The sequence below is a fragment of the Scatophagus argus genome, chromosome 9 (genome assembly GCF_020382885.2).
Source record: "Scatophagus argus isolate fScaArg1 chromosome 9, fScaArg1.pri, whole genome shotgun sequence".
NCBI classification, from domain to species: Eukaryota; Metazoa; Chordata; class Actinopteri; family Scatophagidae; genus Scatophagus; species Scatophagus argus.
Window position 1 is genome coordinate 21198356 of NC_058501.1, and position 17571 is coordinate 21215926.

The following is a 17571-nucleotide window of genomic DNA, read 5'->3' on the forward strand; positions in this document are numbered from 1 at the left end:
AGAACTTACATTTTTGAATAATCCTTTTATTAACACTGAAATATATTGTATTTGTAACATGTTGCAGCCATCCACAAACAATGTTGCAACTGTCCCTGGTCTCCCCTACTACCTTCTTCTTTGTTTCCAAACAGACAACATCACATCAGTAAAAAACTGAATTCAACACACAATAAAAAAATGTTAAAATCAATGCCCACATTTTCAAAAACCACACGTTTAATTTGGCCTACGTTATCACAGTTGCTTAATATACAAAATCAGTCATTCTCTAAAAATGTAAGAACTGCACAGGTGTTTCTGAATATTTTATTAGTTCAAAATCAAGGTATCACAGTACAAGCTTACCAGGATTTTTAAGACAATAAGGTGTATTATCATCACTGATAATAGTGATCCCCTCCACCTCCTCAGAGCAGTGCTACAGAGGACCCAGAGCACAGGAACAAGAAAGGAAAATCCATAAGGGTCCATTTATCCCTAAATGCAATTAATGCCATCAACAAACTAAACATGAGACTGTGGCCAACAGGTATACGCAGTGGTTGTGTATTTCAGAGATCTTTGTTCTGTTAATGTGATTTCAGAGATTTAAAAATAATTCACATGAATAATTAGGTTAAAAACCAACACAGATCACAACAGCGAAAGCACCAAACACCATACAAAATTAAGCAGCTCTGATTATACATTACAAAGATGCAGAAGAAAAAACCCCCACAATATTTATTTCTTTCCCCTGAGGTCTTCAATGAGAAATGGCTCATTTTTCTCAAGGATCTTGAGGAAGATGTCTTTGCAGGCTGAACCAGCTTGCAGGGCACCGCAGTAGAGCTCCCTCATCTTCTCCTGGGAGGTAGGCAGGGCCCTGATTTTATTATAGGTCTCTCCTTGGATGATTTTTTTGCTGAGGAGCTCATCCAAAATGGGTCCAATGTTGCCCACCCTTTGGATCAGCTCAAGTTGATATTTATCCACAAAGTGCTCCCCTGAGGAAAGAAGGAACAAATACATAAAATCAAAATTCTACAATGACTGATTGGATTTGAAGATAATATGAAGCCGACCTAAGAAAGAAGCTTCCTTACAAGATGCTGTGTAACTTCTGCTTTGCGCAGTCACAGTGAAGACGAGTGAAACTCATCTGATACTGAAAGCAGATGCTTCATGCCTTGCATTGATTTCTATCATTCAGTTACACGTGTATTGCATCCACTGAAGCATTTATTTAATCACATATGGGTCCCATATTGATTACTGGTTTACTTGATGACTAAATGCTTCTGCAGCTTCTGGGTTTCTGGGCAGTCTGATCTGTGACTGACAAGATGGACTACAAGACAGTTACAGAGAAGATGTTATGCACATACCGTCGGCCATGGTATTCACACCAGCTGCTCCAGCTGAGAGTCTTGCAGCTGAAACAAATTTAAGAACAATTAAAACTGCTTAATAATGGATCAGTATTAGACGAGGGGTCATTCATACAATGGTTTATCCAAACAGCAAATAAAATGTTTTTCTTCCATGGTCATGGCCAAAAATTTTGTGTCTCAAATGTGTTTCAACTGTTTTCACAGCTTCCTGGTTTGAACACTAATTTTAAGTGCCCTCATTGGCTGCCGGATTAAGAAAAGACTTTAAAACCAGTGTTTTTCTTATCGTCAGCTACACACGAATACCACATAGCAAAAATGTGTCAGACGCACTTCACTGCAGCACTCAGTCAATTGTTTTCACTGGCGATGTAAGTCAATTTGATAATTTCCTTTAAACAAAAGGAGAAGAAACGGCTTTTAGCTTCAACCTCAGCGAAATGACGTTTTCAGCTGCAAATGTGTTTTGGACTGATTTAAAATAAATGACAGTGATTATTGGATTTAAGTTCACATTTTGACACTAAGTAAAAGATTATATCCTGTTTAACATATCCAAAAGCTTGCAAAATCACTGACTTTTGTAAATATTTTTTAATAAGAATGATTCAATCAATGTCAGAACTAGTTTACACAACCCTGACTGAGAGTGTACCAACACCCCATTTGATATTGTGCCTAACATATACACTGAAATGCTCCAAATTCTGTATGAAAACTCCAAGAGGGCAGTGAAAAGTGTGTCCAGAAGCTTAATGTGAAACTCAAAATCAGTGGGTCGAGTTTTCTACCACAGCTACTCTGTTAATGTTTGATGTTCAAAAGAATAAAATAGAGGAAAACAACTCACTGTCAGGTTTTGGCAGCAGTTCTCTTGTGTCGTTAACTGCAAAAAAGACAGGAAGACAGCATCAGAATCTGATTTAAAAAACAATTACAATGGGATGGTGGTTGTTCACAATCAAACATGAATTCATCCCAAATATTAATTGCTGTTTATTATATTAGAATTCTATACTCAGTTGTTATTATGGTTTGCTTTGTTTTCCCCAAGGAAATATACTTTCTATGTTTACCGTTCAATGACAGTGTGTTTTAAACTGGTCTGCGCAGATTTATGCGAATGTAGACAAAAGCAAGAGCAGTACAGATTTTTCTGTCAATGGAGATGAGGAGGAGGAGAAGGAATGCAGGGGGAGGAGATGTTTATGCGTAGCCTGCAGGAAAACTTTTTGTCCGTGCTCCTCAAATGGCGTTTTGATGCGATCCAGATGTTAACAATTACTGAGAACCGACAGAGGACGACAGCAGGGGGCGCTCAACACGTACACACACGCACATGCACGCGCTATGTACTTTTTTAACAACAAAGAAGGACGATTTGGGTTTTTTTTGTCTTACAGTAATGGTGTTCTGCCACATTGTGCAGTATAATGAAAATAAAGACAGAAAATACACAAGGCGACGCCCGACGACTGGTCGCACACCAGGAAGTCGCTGCACACATGTGCTTGGAAAAGAAAGTAAAAAATGAAGCGGGCTCGTTCAAATGTTTTTTGTTTTCTTTTTCCCTTTTGACTTCCAACTTGATACTGGAAGTCTACGAACACACTGCAGAAATCGCTCTTTCGATTTAACGTTGACGATATTCGTTAACTAATGATCTGCAGGGCTCAGTGATATTCTGCAGCGGATTACGTGCCCACAGGCTCCTGTTGCCTATCAAACTTTACAGGCTTGAGATATTTACCCAGTTTGTCTGCGTCATCGCTGCAGCCAATCTCTCTCAGTAACTCCACAGTCACTGGAAGAGCGCCGGACTCGGTGTAGGTTGAAACCAGGACGTCTGTGATTTCCAAGAAGCTTTTATCTTCCACTTGACTGCGTTTTACGCGCGGCTCTTCCCTGCGGTCCAGAAGCTCGTCGCGAAACTTCCGCAGGTTATTTTGTGACAGGTTTTCCAGTGCATCTTTTATCGCCTTTTTTATGGTTTTGGGGGGCATCTCTCACCACAAGATCCCAGACTCAGTTCGACCAACTCTCTCCTCTGATTAAAACAGTCAGTTTTGGCTCCAAACGTCGGTTTAAGTCACCCGAAATACGTCAAACGCATATTGCATATGTCATCACGTACCGAGTTACATAAGTAGTTGTAGTGAGGGAGATGGTAGTGAGGGGGAGGTCTCCATAAGCCTTATAAAAGATAAAAGATAGACATCGAACACCCTAATCCAGAGATCCGTGGTGAAAGATTACGAGGGAGGCGGGAACAATCTATTTGTAGTATTTATATAAACTACAGTATTTACATGCAGTCAGACAGAGCATGAACCTGAGCAGAGAAACTCATTAAAACTACTGAACTCCCACTGAGGCGGGCAGCGTCGTCCCGACTGGTCTGCGCGCAGCGGGGAAGAAGAGGGAAGAGACCCTGGAGTCGTTGGCAGAAGACCAACACGTATGCCAAAGGATGAAGTACAGTATATGTGTGTGTGTGTAGAGAGAGAGAGAGAGAGAGAGAGAGAGCCTTGTGTTAACGCATAAACAATGAACGCGGGGGAGGAGCATTTATAGGCGGGAAGTTCAATCATCTCAACAGGTTGTGACCGGTTCACCGTCAGGACAACATCTGAGCGAGACGCTGATGAAAAATGCCTAGTATGACAATCAAACGGGCCCTCACAGAGGAACTGGGGGACCTGAAGAAAAAAGACTTTAAAAAATTCTGCCACCATCTGCGGGACCGCAGAGAGGAGCCGCGGATCACCCGCAGTGATGTTGAAGATCAAGATGTTTTGAGCATCACAGACGTCTTGGTTTCTAAATTCACCGAGCGCAAAGCTCTCAAAGTGACTCTGGACACACTGGAGGAGATTGGCTGCAACGAGGAGGCAAAGAGACTGGGTGAGTTAATGCAAGATTTATTTACACAACATGTTGTACCTCATTGGCTCACTGAGTCACAGGCTGCTACGAACCTGGACCGGAATTTCTTGTATCATTCCAGAAACAGCTGTCTGACTGAGGCGGACATTGTATACAGTTACTACAAATCAAATCAATACAGAAAAAGTAATTAATACATATCATTTGTGTAAACAATACATCATATCAAATAATGAAAAAAAACTTTACACATCTTTGCACACACCACAGTTTTGTTGCTAGAAGGATTAAAAACATAATTTGATAACAAATTGACCACATTGTCTGATTCATGACATACACATAAATGTGTGTTATACTAACATGTTGTGTACATGTGATCTACAGAGAGAAAATTGAGTGTGAAATGAAATGATATATGATATAAGAATATGACATAGCAGAAAATTAAACGCCTATATGAGTGAGGCCGATGTGTTGCACACTGGAAACAAACTTTTAAGACTCACCATCTTACTGTGTTGTTCACCGTCCTGTTATCTTTTCCTGCAGATGCAAGAACCAAAGCCTGTGTGGACGTAAGTTCACCTTCACACACTGAGGTTCACGGATTCTGTTTACCATGTGGATGGCCATTAAAAATAATACTAATTTGGTGTTCTTATTTTTGTCCATTTATTTTCCAGAATGGTGACCCTGCACTACCGAGGGCCTCGAGCGGCAGGTTGCAGATGAAGCCCTCACAGGAGGCCCTGACGTATGCGGCCGGCCAGGGGCCCATGCAGGATGCTCGACGGGGGAGTCCTCCTGTGAAGAACAAGGAGGAGGTGGAGGCTGAAGCAAAGGCCCACGTTCGCTCTGAAGGGGGGGGGGACCCTTCAAATGCTCAGCTCGTGTTGAGTGGGTTTACGATTCAGTTTGGCAAGTACAAAGGAAAAACGTTCAAGTGGCTGCTGGAGAATGATGTGGGTTACGTTGCCTACATAGTGGCTAGCCACCAGTTGGAGCGAGGGCAAGGGAACACAATGTGTCAGACGCCACTGATGGCCAACAAGGTAGGCTATGCTGCAGAGCACAGCAGACGCCGTCAGCGCATTGAAATTTGCAAGCTACCGAAAATATTTTATTAATCCAACATTCTGTCAGAAGAGGAAGGATAGTTTAACCTTATATACTGTGTGTAAATATTATACTGACGGACATTACCACGCTAGCACATTAGGATAATAATAATTAGCAATAAAAAAAAAACTGGAGTCCATAATTTTGCCATGGATTTTAACTAAAACTACCTGACTGCGAGCAAAGTGTTCGTACTTTAGTTTAATGTTAATCAGCCTTACAGTGGCATGCACAAGTATTCACACCCCTGGACACATTTCCACATTTTGTCACGTTACAACCACAAACATAAATGATTGTTGGCATTTTATGTGAAAGACCAACACAAAGTCAAAGCTTTTGGGTCAAAAAGTTCAATGTTGGTCTCATCAGAGCAGAGCACCTTCATCCACATGTCTGCTGTGTCCCCCACATGACTTCTGGCCAACTGCAAACTGGACCTCTTATGGCTTTTTTTCAACAATGGCTTTCTTCTTGCAACTCTTCCATAAAGGCCAGATGTGTGGAGTGCATGACTAATAGTTGTCCTGTGGACAGAGTCCCCCACCTGAGCCGTGGATCTCTGCAGCTCCTTCAGAGTTACCGTGGGCCTCTTGGCTGCATCTCTGATCAGTGCTCTGCTTGCTCGACCTGTAAGTTTAGGTGGTTTGTAGTTGTGCCATACTCTTTGAACAGTGCTCCGTGAGATGTTCAAAGCTTGGGAAATCTTTTCATAACCTAACCCTGCTTTAAACTTCTCCACAACTTTATCCATGGCCTGTCTGGTGTGATCGTTGGACTTCATGATGCAGTTTCTCTGAACAAACTTCTGTGGCCTCTGCAGAATCGCTGTAGTTATGCTGAGATTAGATTCCACACAGCTGGACTCTATTTAATCATTAGGTCAACATTCTTAAATTCAGCAATCATCACGCAACTTCTGACGGCAATTGGTTGCACTCCGGGAAAGTGGGGGCTGAATACTTTTGCACGCCACACTTTTCAGTTTTTTATTCGTTAATATTTCTTATGCAAGATCTTTGCAGCACCACAGCAAGTAATTATCACGTGACTTTTACTATATTTTCCTTTGAAAAAATACCGCGGTCCGGACCTCGGAGACCTCAGCGGTAGCTTGCCCTTGAGCGATGACGTACGTGGTGTTTGAAAGAATGAATTGTGTAGTCACAGCCTTCATAAGAACTAATAATAACACATTTCTTTTAGAGGTCCTTGGAGAAATACGCGACTGCTTACCCTGAGGTTCTTGACGAAGTCCGCCGCAGTCGATCCGTCCAGTCAGTCCAAAACGGGGAAGCGCTTCTCGGCTTTGGTAAATATAAAAAGCTGAAACTGCGGAGTCTGTACCAGTCGAAGGATTCGGAAAAAATCAGGTAGGCTACAATGTATTAGTGAATATCAGTAAATGAATTAATAGACAATATTAAAGGCAACCATTCTACCCTTTGTTTACAGTTATGTTAATTACCTCCGGGGCATGAAGTCTAAATGTGACCCGGGGTCCAAAATGGAGGTTGCTGTCCAATACATCTTGAAGCGTGACCGAGAGCAGGCCGCAGGTGCCGCCAGGAAGTCGACCACCAGGAGCGCCCGCCAGGCAGTCACAAACGGCCCAAGAGATATGAGCCCAAAACCGCAGAGGCCAGAATAAAAATACCAAATAAAAAAATTGATTTTTTTGGAAAAAGCTCAGATTTTCGATTTATGATTTTGAGTTGTATAAATAACATTGTGAATTTCTCTTGGGAATGAATAAAGTATCTGTCTATCTAAAACTGACTTGACTTCAAAAGCATAAACAACATTAATAAACTCCTTTAGCTGCACAGTGAAAGATGTCTTGTTGGACAGCGTTATCAGTACTTATTTATTGGTGGTTGACGAGCACATGCGTGAGGCTCTTGCTCAGAAAAGATGAATGTGCGGGACAGTTAAACGTCAAGAAAAGGTCCATGTATGTGGAAATATACGCTACCTGTGTGTTTTCAAGTGGCTGCCAAAGTCAATTTTAAATAATAAAGTTTAGTAACTTATTAAAGATAGAGAGTCATAAGAGTAAAAAAGTAGAGTTTATTATGACGACAAAAGGCAAAACATCGATGTCTTTCTGATTTGTTTCTTCTTCCAATGTTGTGGAACAAAGTTCATTTCCTGGATGAGGGCGAGCACGTGCGATACGTCCAGCGTTTCCCTGCGGAGACACGGAGAACCACAACAACTCGTTAATGAATAACGAGTGAGAGTTGACGGTTTGATGTTGGCAGGATTTATCATTTTTTGGGCAAAGTAAAAGCCTGAAGTGGTGTGAACTGAAGAAATTTGAATTCAGCACAGAAATGGCGAACCCTTAAACCCACCTTAAATATACAAAACTGCTGTGCTGACCAGTAATTACAAATCGTAAATACTTCAGATGTTGCAGAAAAAGGTCAGATCGTCAACAGTGTCGGCGTTGAAGTATAATTTCTGAAAAGTCTTAATGATTATAGCTTTAATGTGACAAGATTAACAGTTCAGTATCCTGAACCATGAAGTCGTTTACTTTGATGGCAGTTGTAGCTTGTTTGTATATAAAATTTCATTTTAGAGGGAAGCTTTTCATGTAAAATATGGCTAATTTTCTTATTATTTTTCTTATTATTTTTCTTATTATTATTATTTTATTTATGTTAGTAATAGCCAACATCCAGCCTGCGTGACGGCTCCTGTCGTCGGTCTTGCAACTGTAATTTGTGTATTTAAAAAAAAAAAATGTTGTATAGCAACTCTACTACTTGTTGACAACTTCAGTGCCGGAAGGAAACATAAATCTTTGCAGGTCAACTCACTGTCAAAATGAGACGTCTAACGTCGTCCGATTGTCGCTGAAAAACAAAAACAGAAACATGTTTATTAAAATTGACAGCCCAGCCGATAAGGACGCAGATACATCGGCACATGCGATACTTTCTTTCTTGCTGAGCGTCAGGTGAAAAACTGATGCCCCTCTGGCCAGGTATCTTAACTTGGCATAAGATGTGAAAATGATAAGGAAAAGCCAGCTGGCTTTGTCCAAAGGTTAAGCAAAACCCAGGAGTTTTCCAGGTCACAGTGAGTTTGTTATGGTGACTCCATAAAATCTGAAACATAAGTGTACGCCCTGAATGGTAACTTTCCTCATAGATTTGTGTATGGATTAATCAGCTGGCATGCAATACGTTAATTAAAGGGGATCAGACGTGCTGGCAGGGGGACGTTTGGGAGGTGTCCCCGGCATTTGTGCTAAGCTAAGATAAGCAACTGATGGCTGTAGTTTATCATATGACTGGTATGAATCGCCTCCAGTAACCCTCAGAAAGGTAGCAGAGATGCTCATTTGTTTAAAGAAATGTCTTTAACTCTTCTTCCTAACTAACTCTTACACGGATGAACAGCACTATCAGGTTTTAAAGGCCAGATTCCCGTTTATGTAACGTCCGATGACATAAAACGGATCCAGATGTATTGTTGGCAAGTATAAACATTAAAGTAAAATGAGAATGTTGGCTGCTCTGTCTCCGTGATGTTAGCTTAGGAAATCAGAAATGAGCAGCCACTTTATGCTACGTGCTTTATGAAAAACACAGCCTTGTTATCGCGCTGTTGTCCATAAAGCTCATTGCTGCAGTTGACCGCGGAAACTGTTTACAAACGGAAGATCTCACCAAGCGCTTGCGCCTCGTCGTTGCAGCCGATCTGTGTCAGTATGTCCACGGCCACCTGAAGAGCTACGGGCTCGGTGAAGGTGGAAACCATAACGTCCACGACGTCTAAGAAGTTTTTGCCCTCCACCCTGTTGCGCCTGACTCGTGGCTCTTCCCGGCGGTCCAGGAGCTGGTGGCAGAACTTGTCAAAGTCCTGCTTCGTCAGGTCCTCCAGTGTTTCCGCCATAGCCATCTTAATCGTTCTCGGGGGCATTTTATTGTTTCAGCGTGTAAACGGCTAGAAGAGCTGAAGTTGTAGTGAAGTTTAGGGTGATTTTTCCCCCTTTTCTTTTTTGTTTCGTTTTCGCTCACTTCGTCTGTGTAGGTGAATAACCAGGCAAGGTGAGAAGCATTCAATAATGCAGGGAAATATAGATACTGTGAGCTGCCCACCCCCCACCCCCCAAAAAACATTTTGCAAACACTGAAACAATTAACCAGATAATGGGATTGAAAAAAACGTTTAAATGAGGACAACTGGAGACCGTATTGTCAACTCAAAATGAAAACCCAAAATAAAAAAATAATCTAGAGAGGTAACCCATGTTGTTCTGTATCAATTTTAATTTACCACAACTGTTGCCGATTTTTACGAGCATCCCTGAAGGCAGCATGAGATGTATAAGAAGCAGCTGTGGAGTACAGTATTCTACACAGGCCTGCATCTTACTGTGGGTTAAACTACTGACTACATATTAAAGATAATAAATGTATAACAAACAAAACCTCGTCAGGCTACAATATCACAGCGTGCAACAGCTTTATATTAATGGATTTGTATCTGATTATCATGTAAGTGATTTGACATACAAGTAAATCAGTAGGTAAACCACCAAAATCATTTTGTTTTTGTTCATGATCAAAACTATTCTGAGATTTACGTATACACCTATGAATAGCAAAAAACATTTTAAAATAATGTTAAATGTTAATTAAACGTTAAATATAAGTGTCCAATGTAAAACTTCGTCAGAAAGTATTTGTGAGAAACGCCATAGTAACACCCCAGGTAATAAAAACAATACAAAGACACTGAAAACTGACATTATAATATTTTTGTTTTGGAGACTCTGAGGCTCTGATCAGAAGTGCTCCGGAGCTGTGGTGCGTTTGATTAAAATGCAAAAGGCCGAAGTGTGACCAATAGGGATTACACTTGACTGCGTATGACTGGGCATGAGTGTGTGTGGTTCTGTAAGAGGAACACGCAGAAAAATCCTTGATATGCACACTAACAAATGTCTCCACAAATGTCTTACAAACAGGAGGCTCACAGCAAACTGACAGCATCAACGCTGCTGTAGCTGCCACCGCGTCTGTGACTGCACACACTGTTGCCACGTAAACTAGAGCTTAAGTGTGCGAATTGTGCATTAATAAATCATCAATAAACATAATGCAACATAACAGCGAGTTACTCCTTAACTGAATTACACGCAGTCGTTAAACTGCAACACTCGCGCTCTCTCGCTGTGTTTACAGAACGATTTATGGCCAAATAACAACCTTCAACTAATAACCAGAGGAACAAAAAAATATACTTACAGGTGCATGCACCGGAAGCATGACCCAGTGGCAAGAAAACCGACTGCTCACAAACACAGTCCCAACAATTTTCATAATGAAGGAAATTCTAATTACTAAGTAATTCATAGGAGAATCCACGTGGAGTACGAAAAAAAACACGTCTGGAGTGAGACTCTTCACACAAATCTATACTAATAATATACAGTTTATTTACACAAAACAATGATCACCCAGACTCAGACTTTCACAGCCGAGAGCCTGGAAATGATCTCAGTTCATGTTATTTTGATTAACAACAGAGGTAGACATGAGTTTTATATATAATGTATATATAAAAATGCACAAAACTCCACATAGCAACCATATAAACACTATTTACAAATCAGTTTCTTCTTAGATACACATCACATGAAAATATGACCGTAGACAGGACAAAAAGTATCTGTATTTAGTGCTTAAAACGCTCCTGACTGGTTCCTGTGCTGCGCTCAGCTCTGAGGTTAAGGAACTACATGTTTCCAAGGCAGACCTTTATTCTTTATGATCTATTATTTAAAAAAAGACTGACTGCATGTCAAATTTATCAGTTTTTTTGTTATTTTCGTTTGTTCTCCTGAAAAGCAGCACTGAGAAACTGGCACCTCGTCTGCTCGAAGCCCCGTGAACACACCGCAGCTCAGCCAGGGCTGGAGGAGGCAGCGTTCACTCAGCTGAAATGTGCCGGTCGCTCTCTCTCAGCCAGCGCCATCCAGAGTCCTGGCACCCGTTGCCTACTGTGACGCCCATGTTTCACTGCTGTGCTCTGGTGTCTGCGGTACTCCGGGGCACTGCCACGACTCTGCGTTAGCGGGCAAAACGTTCAGACTGCTCAGGACCTCCTGCGCTGTCTTTCCCAGCATGCCCTGCACGTCACAGACGAAACGGTAGACGTAGCGCTTGCCCGCCGTCTTGTGGATGATGTTTTTGTGGTAGTAGTAACGCAGGCCACGGCTCAGCTTCTCGTAGTTCATCTTGGGTTTGTTCTTGCATTGGCCCCAGCGCTTGGCCACCTGTGGGATTAGAAAAACAAAAAAAACACAGACAAAGAGTTGAATTTATGAGTAATCATTCCTCAGAAAAAACGTAAATACATTGTTCTAGTGAGATCCTTTACTTAAGTAAAAGCACCAACACACACAAAAAAAGCTGTTACAATTAAACATCCTGCATTTGAAATCCCACTGAAGTTAAAGCACAGAAGTATTGCTGAAGTACTTTATATACTGTTTGGTAGTTTAGTCCAGTAGTTCCTAATGTAAGGGTCAGGCCCTTCCAGTAGATCACAAGATCAACCTGAGTTTTGGGAGACCAAAGAGCGACTTGACACCAGCTGAAAATGTTGTGTTTGCTGACGTCCGGTGATTTCACTTCTCACATGGCTGCAGTGAAGTACAGCTGGACACCACAGCAGTGATGCAAACAGCTGGGGACTTATCAGCTCAGGAGGGCAGTAAAACACAACTTTTCAGCCTGGTGTTGAGCTGGACTTTAAAGAATAAAGCCCTGCTACAAACATGTGTCTCCACATGAGGCGCTTTTCTTTGTCTTTTTTCTTCCTCACCTCTGTGGGGTCGGACATCTTAAACTCCCAGCCGTCTCCCGTCCAGGAGATGAAAGTTCGGCAGGCAGAGTCCAGAAGTAACTCCAGTAAAAACTGCCACAACTGGATCGGACCAGAACCTGAATGAAGAAGTAAAAATATAATAAATACACTGATTAAACAGGTCACAGAAGGCAACTGGAATTATTATAACAGCCTATTTTTAAGAACCTATGGCTGAAGAACAATTCAGATCATTTTTACTTCAGGAAGTAATACAGCTGTGTAAAAATATTCAATCACAAGTAGCAATTCAACATATCTAATTATAAATCATGTGGAATTTTGTGCAGAAGGGATTCATAAGGAAATTCTAACCTGGATAAGCTGACATTCCTGTCATCTGGCTCTCCCTGTCCGGCCTCTGGGGGTGTGCGTTTTTACGTTTGACCACGCGGGGGCAGTACTGATCTGAGGACTGAGGGACGTGGTTTGAGGGGCAGGAAGCCGCAGGCGGGTGTGGTAGGGTGAAGCTGGGAGAGGAGTATTCAGGCCAGAAGGACGACGGCTGCCTCTGCCCGTCGGCGTCGTACAGCTCGGCCGAGTGACACGAGTAGCTCTGACCCGTCTCACCTGGAGACGAAAGACGAGAATTACACACTGAACAGCAAAATTAGAGCAGAGGGGGGGCGTTTAATATCCATGGGAGAAATATCTTACTTTGTAGTGTATTTGCTCCTTTTGCGGTTAAAAAAGGGCTGTGGCTGCCCTCCACGGCCGGGCTGAACTGCCCATTCTGGGGGACCAGGCCCTGGTAGGTAGACTCCTGGTATCCAGTCTGCGGCTGCTCTACTGTCAGCCCATCTGTTCAGCACAAACAAAGCTCGTCACTAAAATAAATTCCTTTAAGAGCATGTTTTATATGTAGTATGACATAAGGGTCAGAGGCTTACCATGTGGATACGAGGTCCACCAGTTGAACTCCTGGTATGAGTCCAGGTTGAAGAGGCCAGCGTCACCGGCGCTCACTGAGGCTGCAAGAGAAAGAGAATAAATTTGAGATAAGTCGAAACCAACATGTGACTCACACCAGCAACACAAACAGTGTGCATGTTTGTATTTCCATGTTTCACCTTTAGTGTCGTACGGGTGAGAAGCTTTCGGTGGCTCTGGGTAGCTGCTTTCCGCGACAAACTGCTGCTGTCCGGGTGCTTTGCTGTCTAACAGAAAAGACAGGTCTTCACCAGGGTAGTCTGGAGGTTAAACACAACGCAGACAGATGGAGTCAGTGAATGATGATGATGATGGTAGGACAGGTTCATGCTTGTAAAGGCCCACACCAATTGTTTTGCCTGACGTACATTAATGCTTAGTGTTTTCCGGAGCAGTGCCGTGTTTTTGGACTGATTTCATGCCAGCAGCAAATGTTTTCCATTCATTTCAGCACAGTGTGAAATTCACTTGCAAAGACTTGAGATTTTAAATGAGAAATCAATTAAATATGAATATTTGTTTTCTTTTATTAAGTTATTGTCATGCAGTGGTACAGCTGTGAGGAGGGCGTCTTGGAAAGCTCCTCATTTCTGATGCATTCACATGATCTTTTTCAAGATTTTTAGTTTTTGTCATTTTTACTCCAAACCAAACTTGAAAACGCCGCTGAGGAAGACTTTTCCCACCTCACAATGTTAAGATATCTTTAACAATAAAAGCGACAGTCCACAGCAGGCTGTTTCAAGTCTCAATGCTGAAATCAAACCAGAAGCTGCCGTAAAAGGTCAGCAATGAATGTAAGCAAAATCACCGGTATGGTCCTTTAAGCAGGAAGTTAGTTGTGGCTCAGCTCGGCATGAAAAAGCGAGGAAAGATGTGGTAAATTTGTAAGGCTGACTTTTGTATCTTGAAAGTGAATGTTGACACAAGTAAAAGGCCGCTTGTTTACTGTCGAATCAGCACCAGGCACCCCCGAGTCTTTTCAGCTCAATGGATGGAGGCAGCTCGGAGGAAACGAGCGAGGGAGGGAGAGGAAGAGAGAGGAGGAAACGCCATCCAAGGGGAGGGAGTGTGACAGAGTAGTGATGGAGAGATGGGGAGGGTGGAGGGGGGGCTCTAAATCTGTTGGAGGAGGAAGTCTGGAGGAAAGGATTAGGGAAGACAGAGAGGGGAGTGTCTTTAACCTGACCACCCTGTTTCTCCCCGTCTTTGCCTACCTCAGCCCATTCAAGCATTATTCACACACACACACACACACACACACTAACATCCACAGCAGCCCCCCATTTTCCTGGTGCAGCCCCTGGGTTTGAGCGCGAGCCCCCGCCCCAGTGTCAAGGTCTCACTGAGAAAGCTCTGACAGATGTGATGATGCAGTCTGCGAAAATATTTCCTCTGTCCTTCAGCTGCTCAGGTTCAGAGGAAACAGATCACGCAAACACGCTGGCCAGCTCATCACTGTCAGTCATGATGCGTTAACTTGTAATGGAGCATCACGTTAGTCAAGTGATTCTCTGAACTCACCATAAGATGCAAAGTCAAAGCCAGCTGGCACTTCCTGTGTCCTGAAGTCCTCTGTGTAATATCCAGTCTGGCAAACCTCCATCTGTGTTGAAAGACTTGTGATTACGACTTTCACCGTCACCGCAGTTCTGATCGTTGATCAATACAGACGGAGGCAACAAGGAGCACTTCACGTTCAAGTATCCATATTTGGATAGACATTAAGAGATTACAAAAATCACCAATTAGTTTTCAATTAGTAAAATATAACAAAAAAAGTTATATTAAAAGTAAAATTTTCCATTGCCATTTGTTGACCACATGAACACATTTCTTACGCTGACTCGGTGGGTTAAATCAATAGAGATAATCCAGGTTTTAGACTGTATGTGATGAATTAACACGATTTTTGTGTATTCTGTGCTATGCTGTAAAGTGGAGAACGTACCTTTACTTTGGAGCCTTTGCTGTCTGTGTTTCTGTCTGCAGGTCTGACGACAGTGTCCCAGTACATCCCTTTCTTTCCTCCTCTCTTTAGGCGTCGCGCTTTATTTCCCGGATCTACCGCACAAAAACGAGTGGTCAGCCTGTGGCCTGAACGGTCCCGTTTTAAACGCGGCGCAGGGTGGGAGGGGCTCGTGCCGCGCTCTGCGTCGTGACCAGGTCTGTCTAATGGAACGTGACGTCACCCCCCTCCCCTTAGCAACAGACAACCTAACGTTCATTCATAAAAGACTCGCTGACGCCGTAAAACTCCGGTAAGTATCGCCAAGAGCTTTAATAGATTTTCTACACCTTTTTTTTTCTGGAAAAAGTTGACTTATTTAGCCAATAAAGCGCAAGTGACCAAATCACACAGTGAAAATAAGTAAAAGTCAAGCATTCATTTTTTTTCCTTACGTAAAAAAAGCTGGATGTTAGCAACAGTTAGCAAAATATCTCCTTAATGTGACGTAAAATAGGTTTCTTATTAGGGAATAAACCACCCCCCGTCGATGTAATGCTGCCCTTTCATATACTGTATGACTATTATTACTGTATATGACAATTAATGTTAAAGTAGTCTAGTTGGTATAACATACTTTTGTTTTGAGTGTAAAATTTAAAAGTAACTAAAGCTATCAGACAAAAGTAGGCCCAGTGGAGTACAAAGGAGGCCTACATTATTTCCCTGTGAAATGCAGAGGAAGTATTAAGTAGTTCAAAATGAAAATACTCCAAGTACATCAACATACATGCGCCTTCCATCACTTAGTACGTGTGAGTGTAACACAGACCCCTTAAATACACGCAGTTTATAAACACGCGAGCCTGTACGGCTTTTCTTTTCTTTTATTAAAAATAAAAACTGAGAAAATGAATGAAGATTTAAAAAATGAAGGCAAATGAAATCACTATTAAAGTTGCCATAGGCTTTATTACACTAAAAATATAAGCCAAAACACAACCAGAGCGTTAAAAAGTTCCACAGACTCAAAATCTCTTACAAGAACAACTAATTACTGTCAGAGTGCTGTAAATTAACCCCATTGTGACTCACCACTGACTCACAGTCTGAGCGTCTCAAATAAAACCTTCATGATATTTCTTTTGATCTTTATTTATTTTTATTCTATTTGGTAACAGGCAACTGTTGTACCTCTTAATTTCCTACTATTTCTTTAAATAAAAAATGGACCTTATAAGTTTTGTCTTTTGTGTGTGTCTTATAACTTTTTCAAACCAGTCAATAAGGTGTATTTTTAAAGTACTCTGTCAAGGGGGACGTTTCTATCTTTGAGTCTTTTGAGGATGAAATACAAAAAGAAAGAAAAGAAATCAAATCCATAAGACCTTTGATGATCTCACACGACCAAACAACCAGCAGTAATCTTTTCTCTGAGTGGGCCTTCAGATTTCTCAGAGCTGCTGTCACTCTGATTGTCGGACTGCATAACTGAGCCACAGTTTGGGTGGAGATGAAGTGCGGGGCTTTTGAAATCAGAGCAGTCGGTTTCTAATGAGGCAGGAGGAAGAAAAGAAAATCTGTGTATCTTTAGAAACCAGTCGACAAAACAATGGCCCGTAAAAACACACACACACACACACACACACTGGCTGAAGAAAGTCTGAAATCACGGCGTGAGTGGCTGCAGCAGATAAGGCCGAGCTCAGGGCCACGTCTTGTATAAACAAACATCTCTGCTATTCTCCTCCTCCAACACACACACACACACACACACACACACACATCTGGAAAAGTGGAGAGCCGGGGAGGTGAAATCGTGCGCGGCGGTTCGAGACGGGAGTCGTGATTGGGAGCCCCACCTCAAGACAAGGACACAACCGGGATAAAGTTACACAACACGACGTGATTAACAACCGTCTGCAGTGAACCATCAGGGACCCCACCCCACCCCACCCGGGACCACCACACGGTGGGTCACGGCTAAAGGGGGCCGTCACGGAGCAGCACCAAATCTTAAAAGAATTAAAAGTCTTACGGGACTCTGTTTGGTGAACGTTTGGCAAGAAACGAGCGGCGGGGCCGTTTGATTGGACTGATAAAAACCTTCTGTCTGGGAATTTGTGTGTGTTGGAGTTACGTGACCTGCAGGCACTGAAATCAAACTGTTAAAGCATATGATTACTTCACGGACACACTGTAACTTTAACTGTTCTGACAGAATATTATTAGTATTGTTGTCATTAGCATTAAAGGGTCCACTACAACTAAGTGGATGAATTCTGACTTTAGGCCACTTTGACAAACACATGGCAGACAGGTTAAGATAAGATAAGATAAGATAAGATAAGATCATCCTTTATTAGTCCCATTACTGGGAAATTACAGTGTTACAGCAGCAACAGAATATAGAGGGTG

General features: G+C 42.2%; 3 protein-coding genes across 5 annotated transcripts; 1 reads left to right on the plus strand and 2 right to left on the minus strand.

Moving 5' to 3' along the window:
• Positions 1-298: 298 nt before the first annotated feature.
• On the minus strand, positions 299-3530 carry pycard (PYD and CARD domain containing). Its single transcript, XM_046399989.1, has 4 exons — positions 3127-3530; positions 2227-2262; positions 1371-1418; positions 299-989 (listed from the first exon to the last, which is right to left on the minus strand). Exons 1-4 carry the CDS (start codon positions 3377-3379, stop codon positions 727-729), a joined length of 600 nt encoding a protein of 199 aa, XP_046255945.1. The 5' UTR covers positions 3380-3530; the 3' UTR covers positions 299-726.
• A 107-nt stretch (positions 3531-3637) lies between these two features.
• LOC124065002 lies at positions 3638-7159 on the plus strand. Its single transcript, XM_046399984.1, has 5 exons — positions 3638-4280; positions 4815-4840; positions 4949-5317; positions 6591-6757; positions 6840-7159. Exons 1-5 carry the CDS (start codon positions 4028-4030, stop codon positions 7033-7035), a joined length of 1011 nt encoding a protein of 336 aa, XP_046255940.1. The 5' UTR covers positions 3638-4027; the 3' UTR covers positions 7036-7159.
• A 3655-nt stretch (positions 7160-10814) lies between these two features.
• LOC124065356 (ETS1-related protein) lies at positions 10815-15315 on the minus strand. 3 transcript variants are annotated; one of them, XM_046400669.1, is made up of 8 exons: positions 15157-15315; positions 14730-14811; positions 13346-13432; positions 13166-13246; positions 12933-13076; positions 12591-12845; positions 12234-12352; positions 10815-11682 (listed from the first exon to the last, which is right to left on the minus strand). In XM_046400669.1, exons 1-8 carry the CDS (start codon positions 15220-15222, stop codon positions 11404-11406), a joined length of 1113 nt encoding a protein of 370 aa, XP_046256625.1. In that variant the 5' UTR covers positions 15223-15315; the 3' UTR covers positions 10815-11403. The 3 variants fall into 3 exon arrangements, with proteins under 3 accessions (XP_046256625.1, XP_046256624.1, XP_046256626.1); XM_046400668.1 differs by having other exon boundaries at positions 13346-13465; XM_046400670.1 differs by having other exon boundaries at positions 13346-13465; positions 14730-14896; positions 15157-15270.
• Between the last annotated feature and the right edge of the window lie 2256 nt (positions 15316-17571).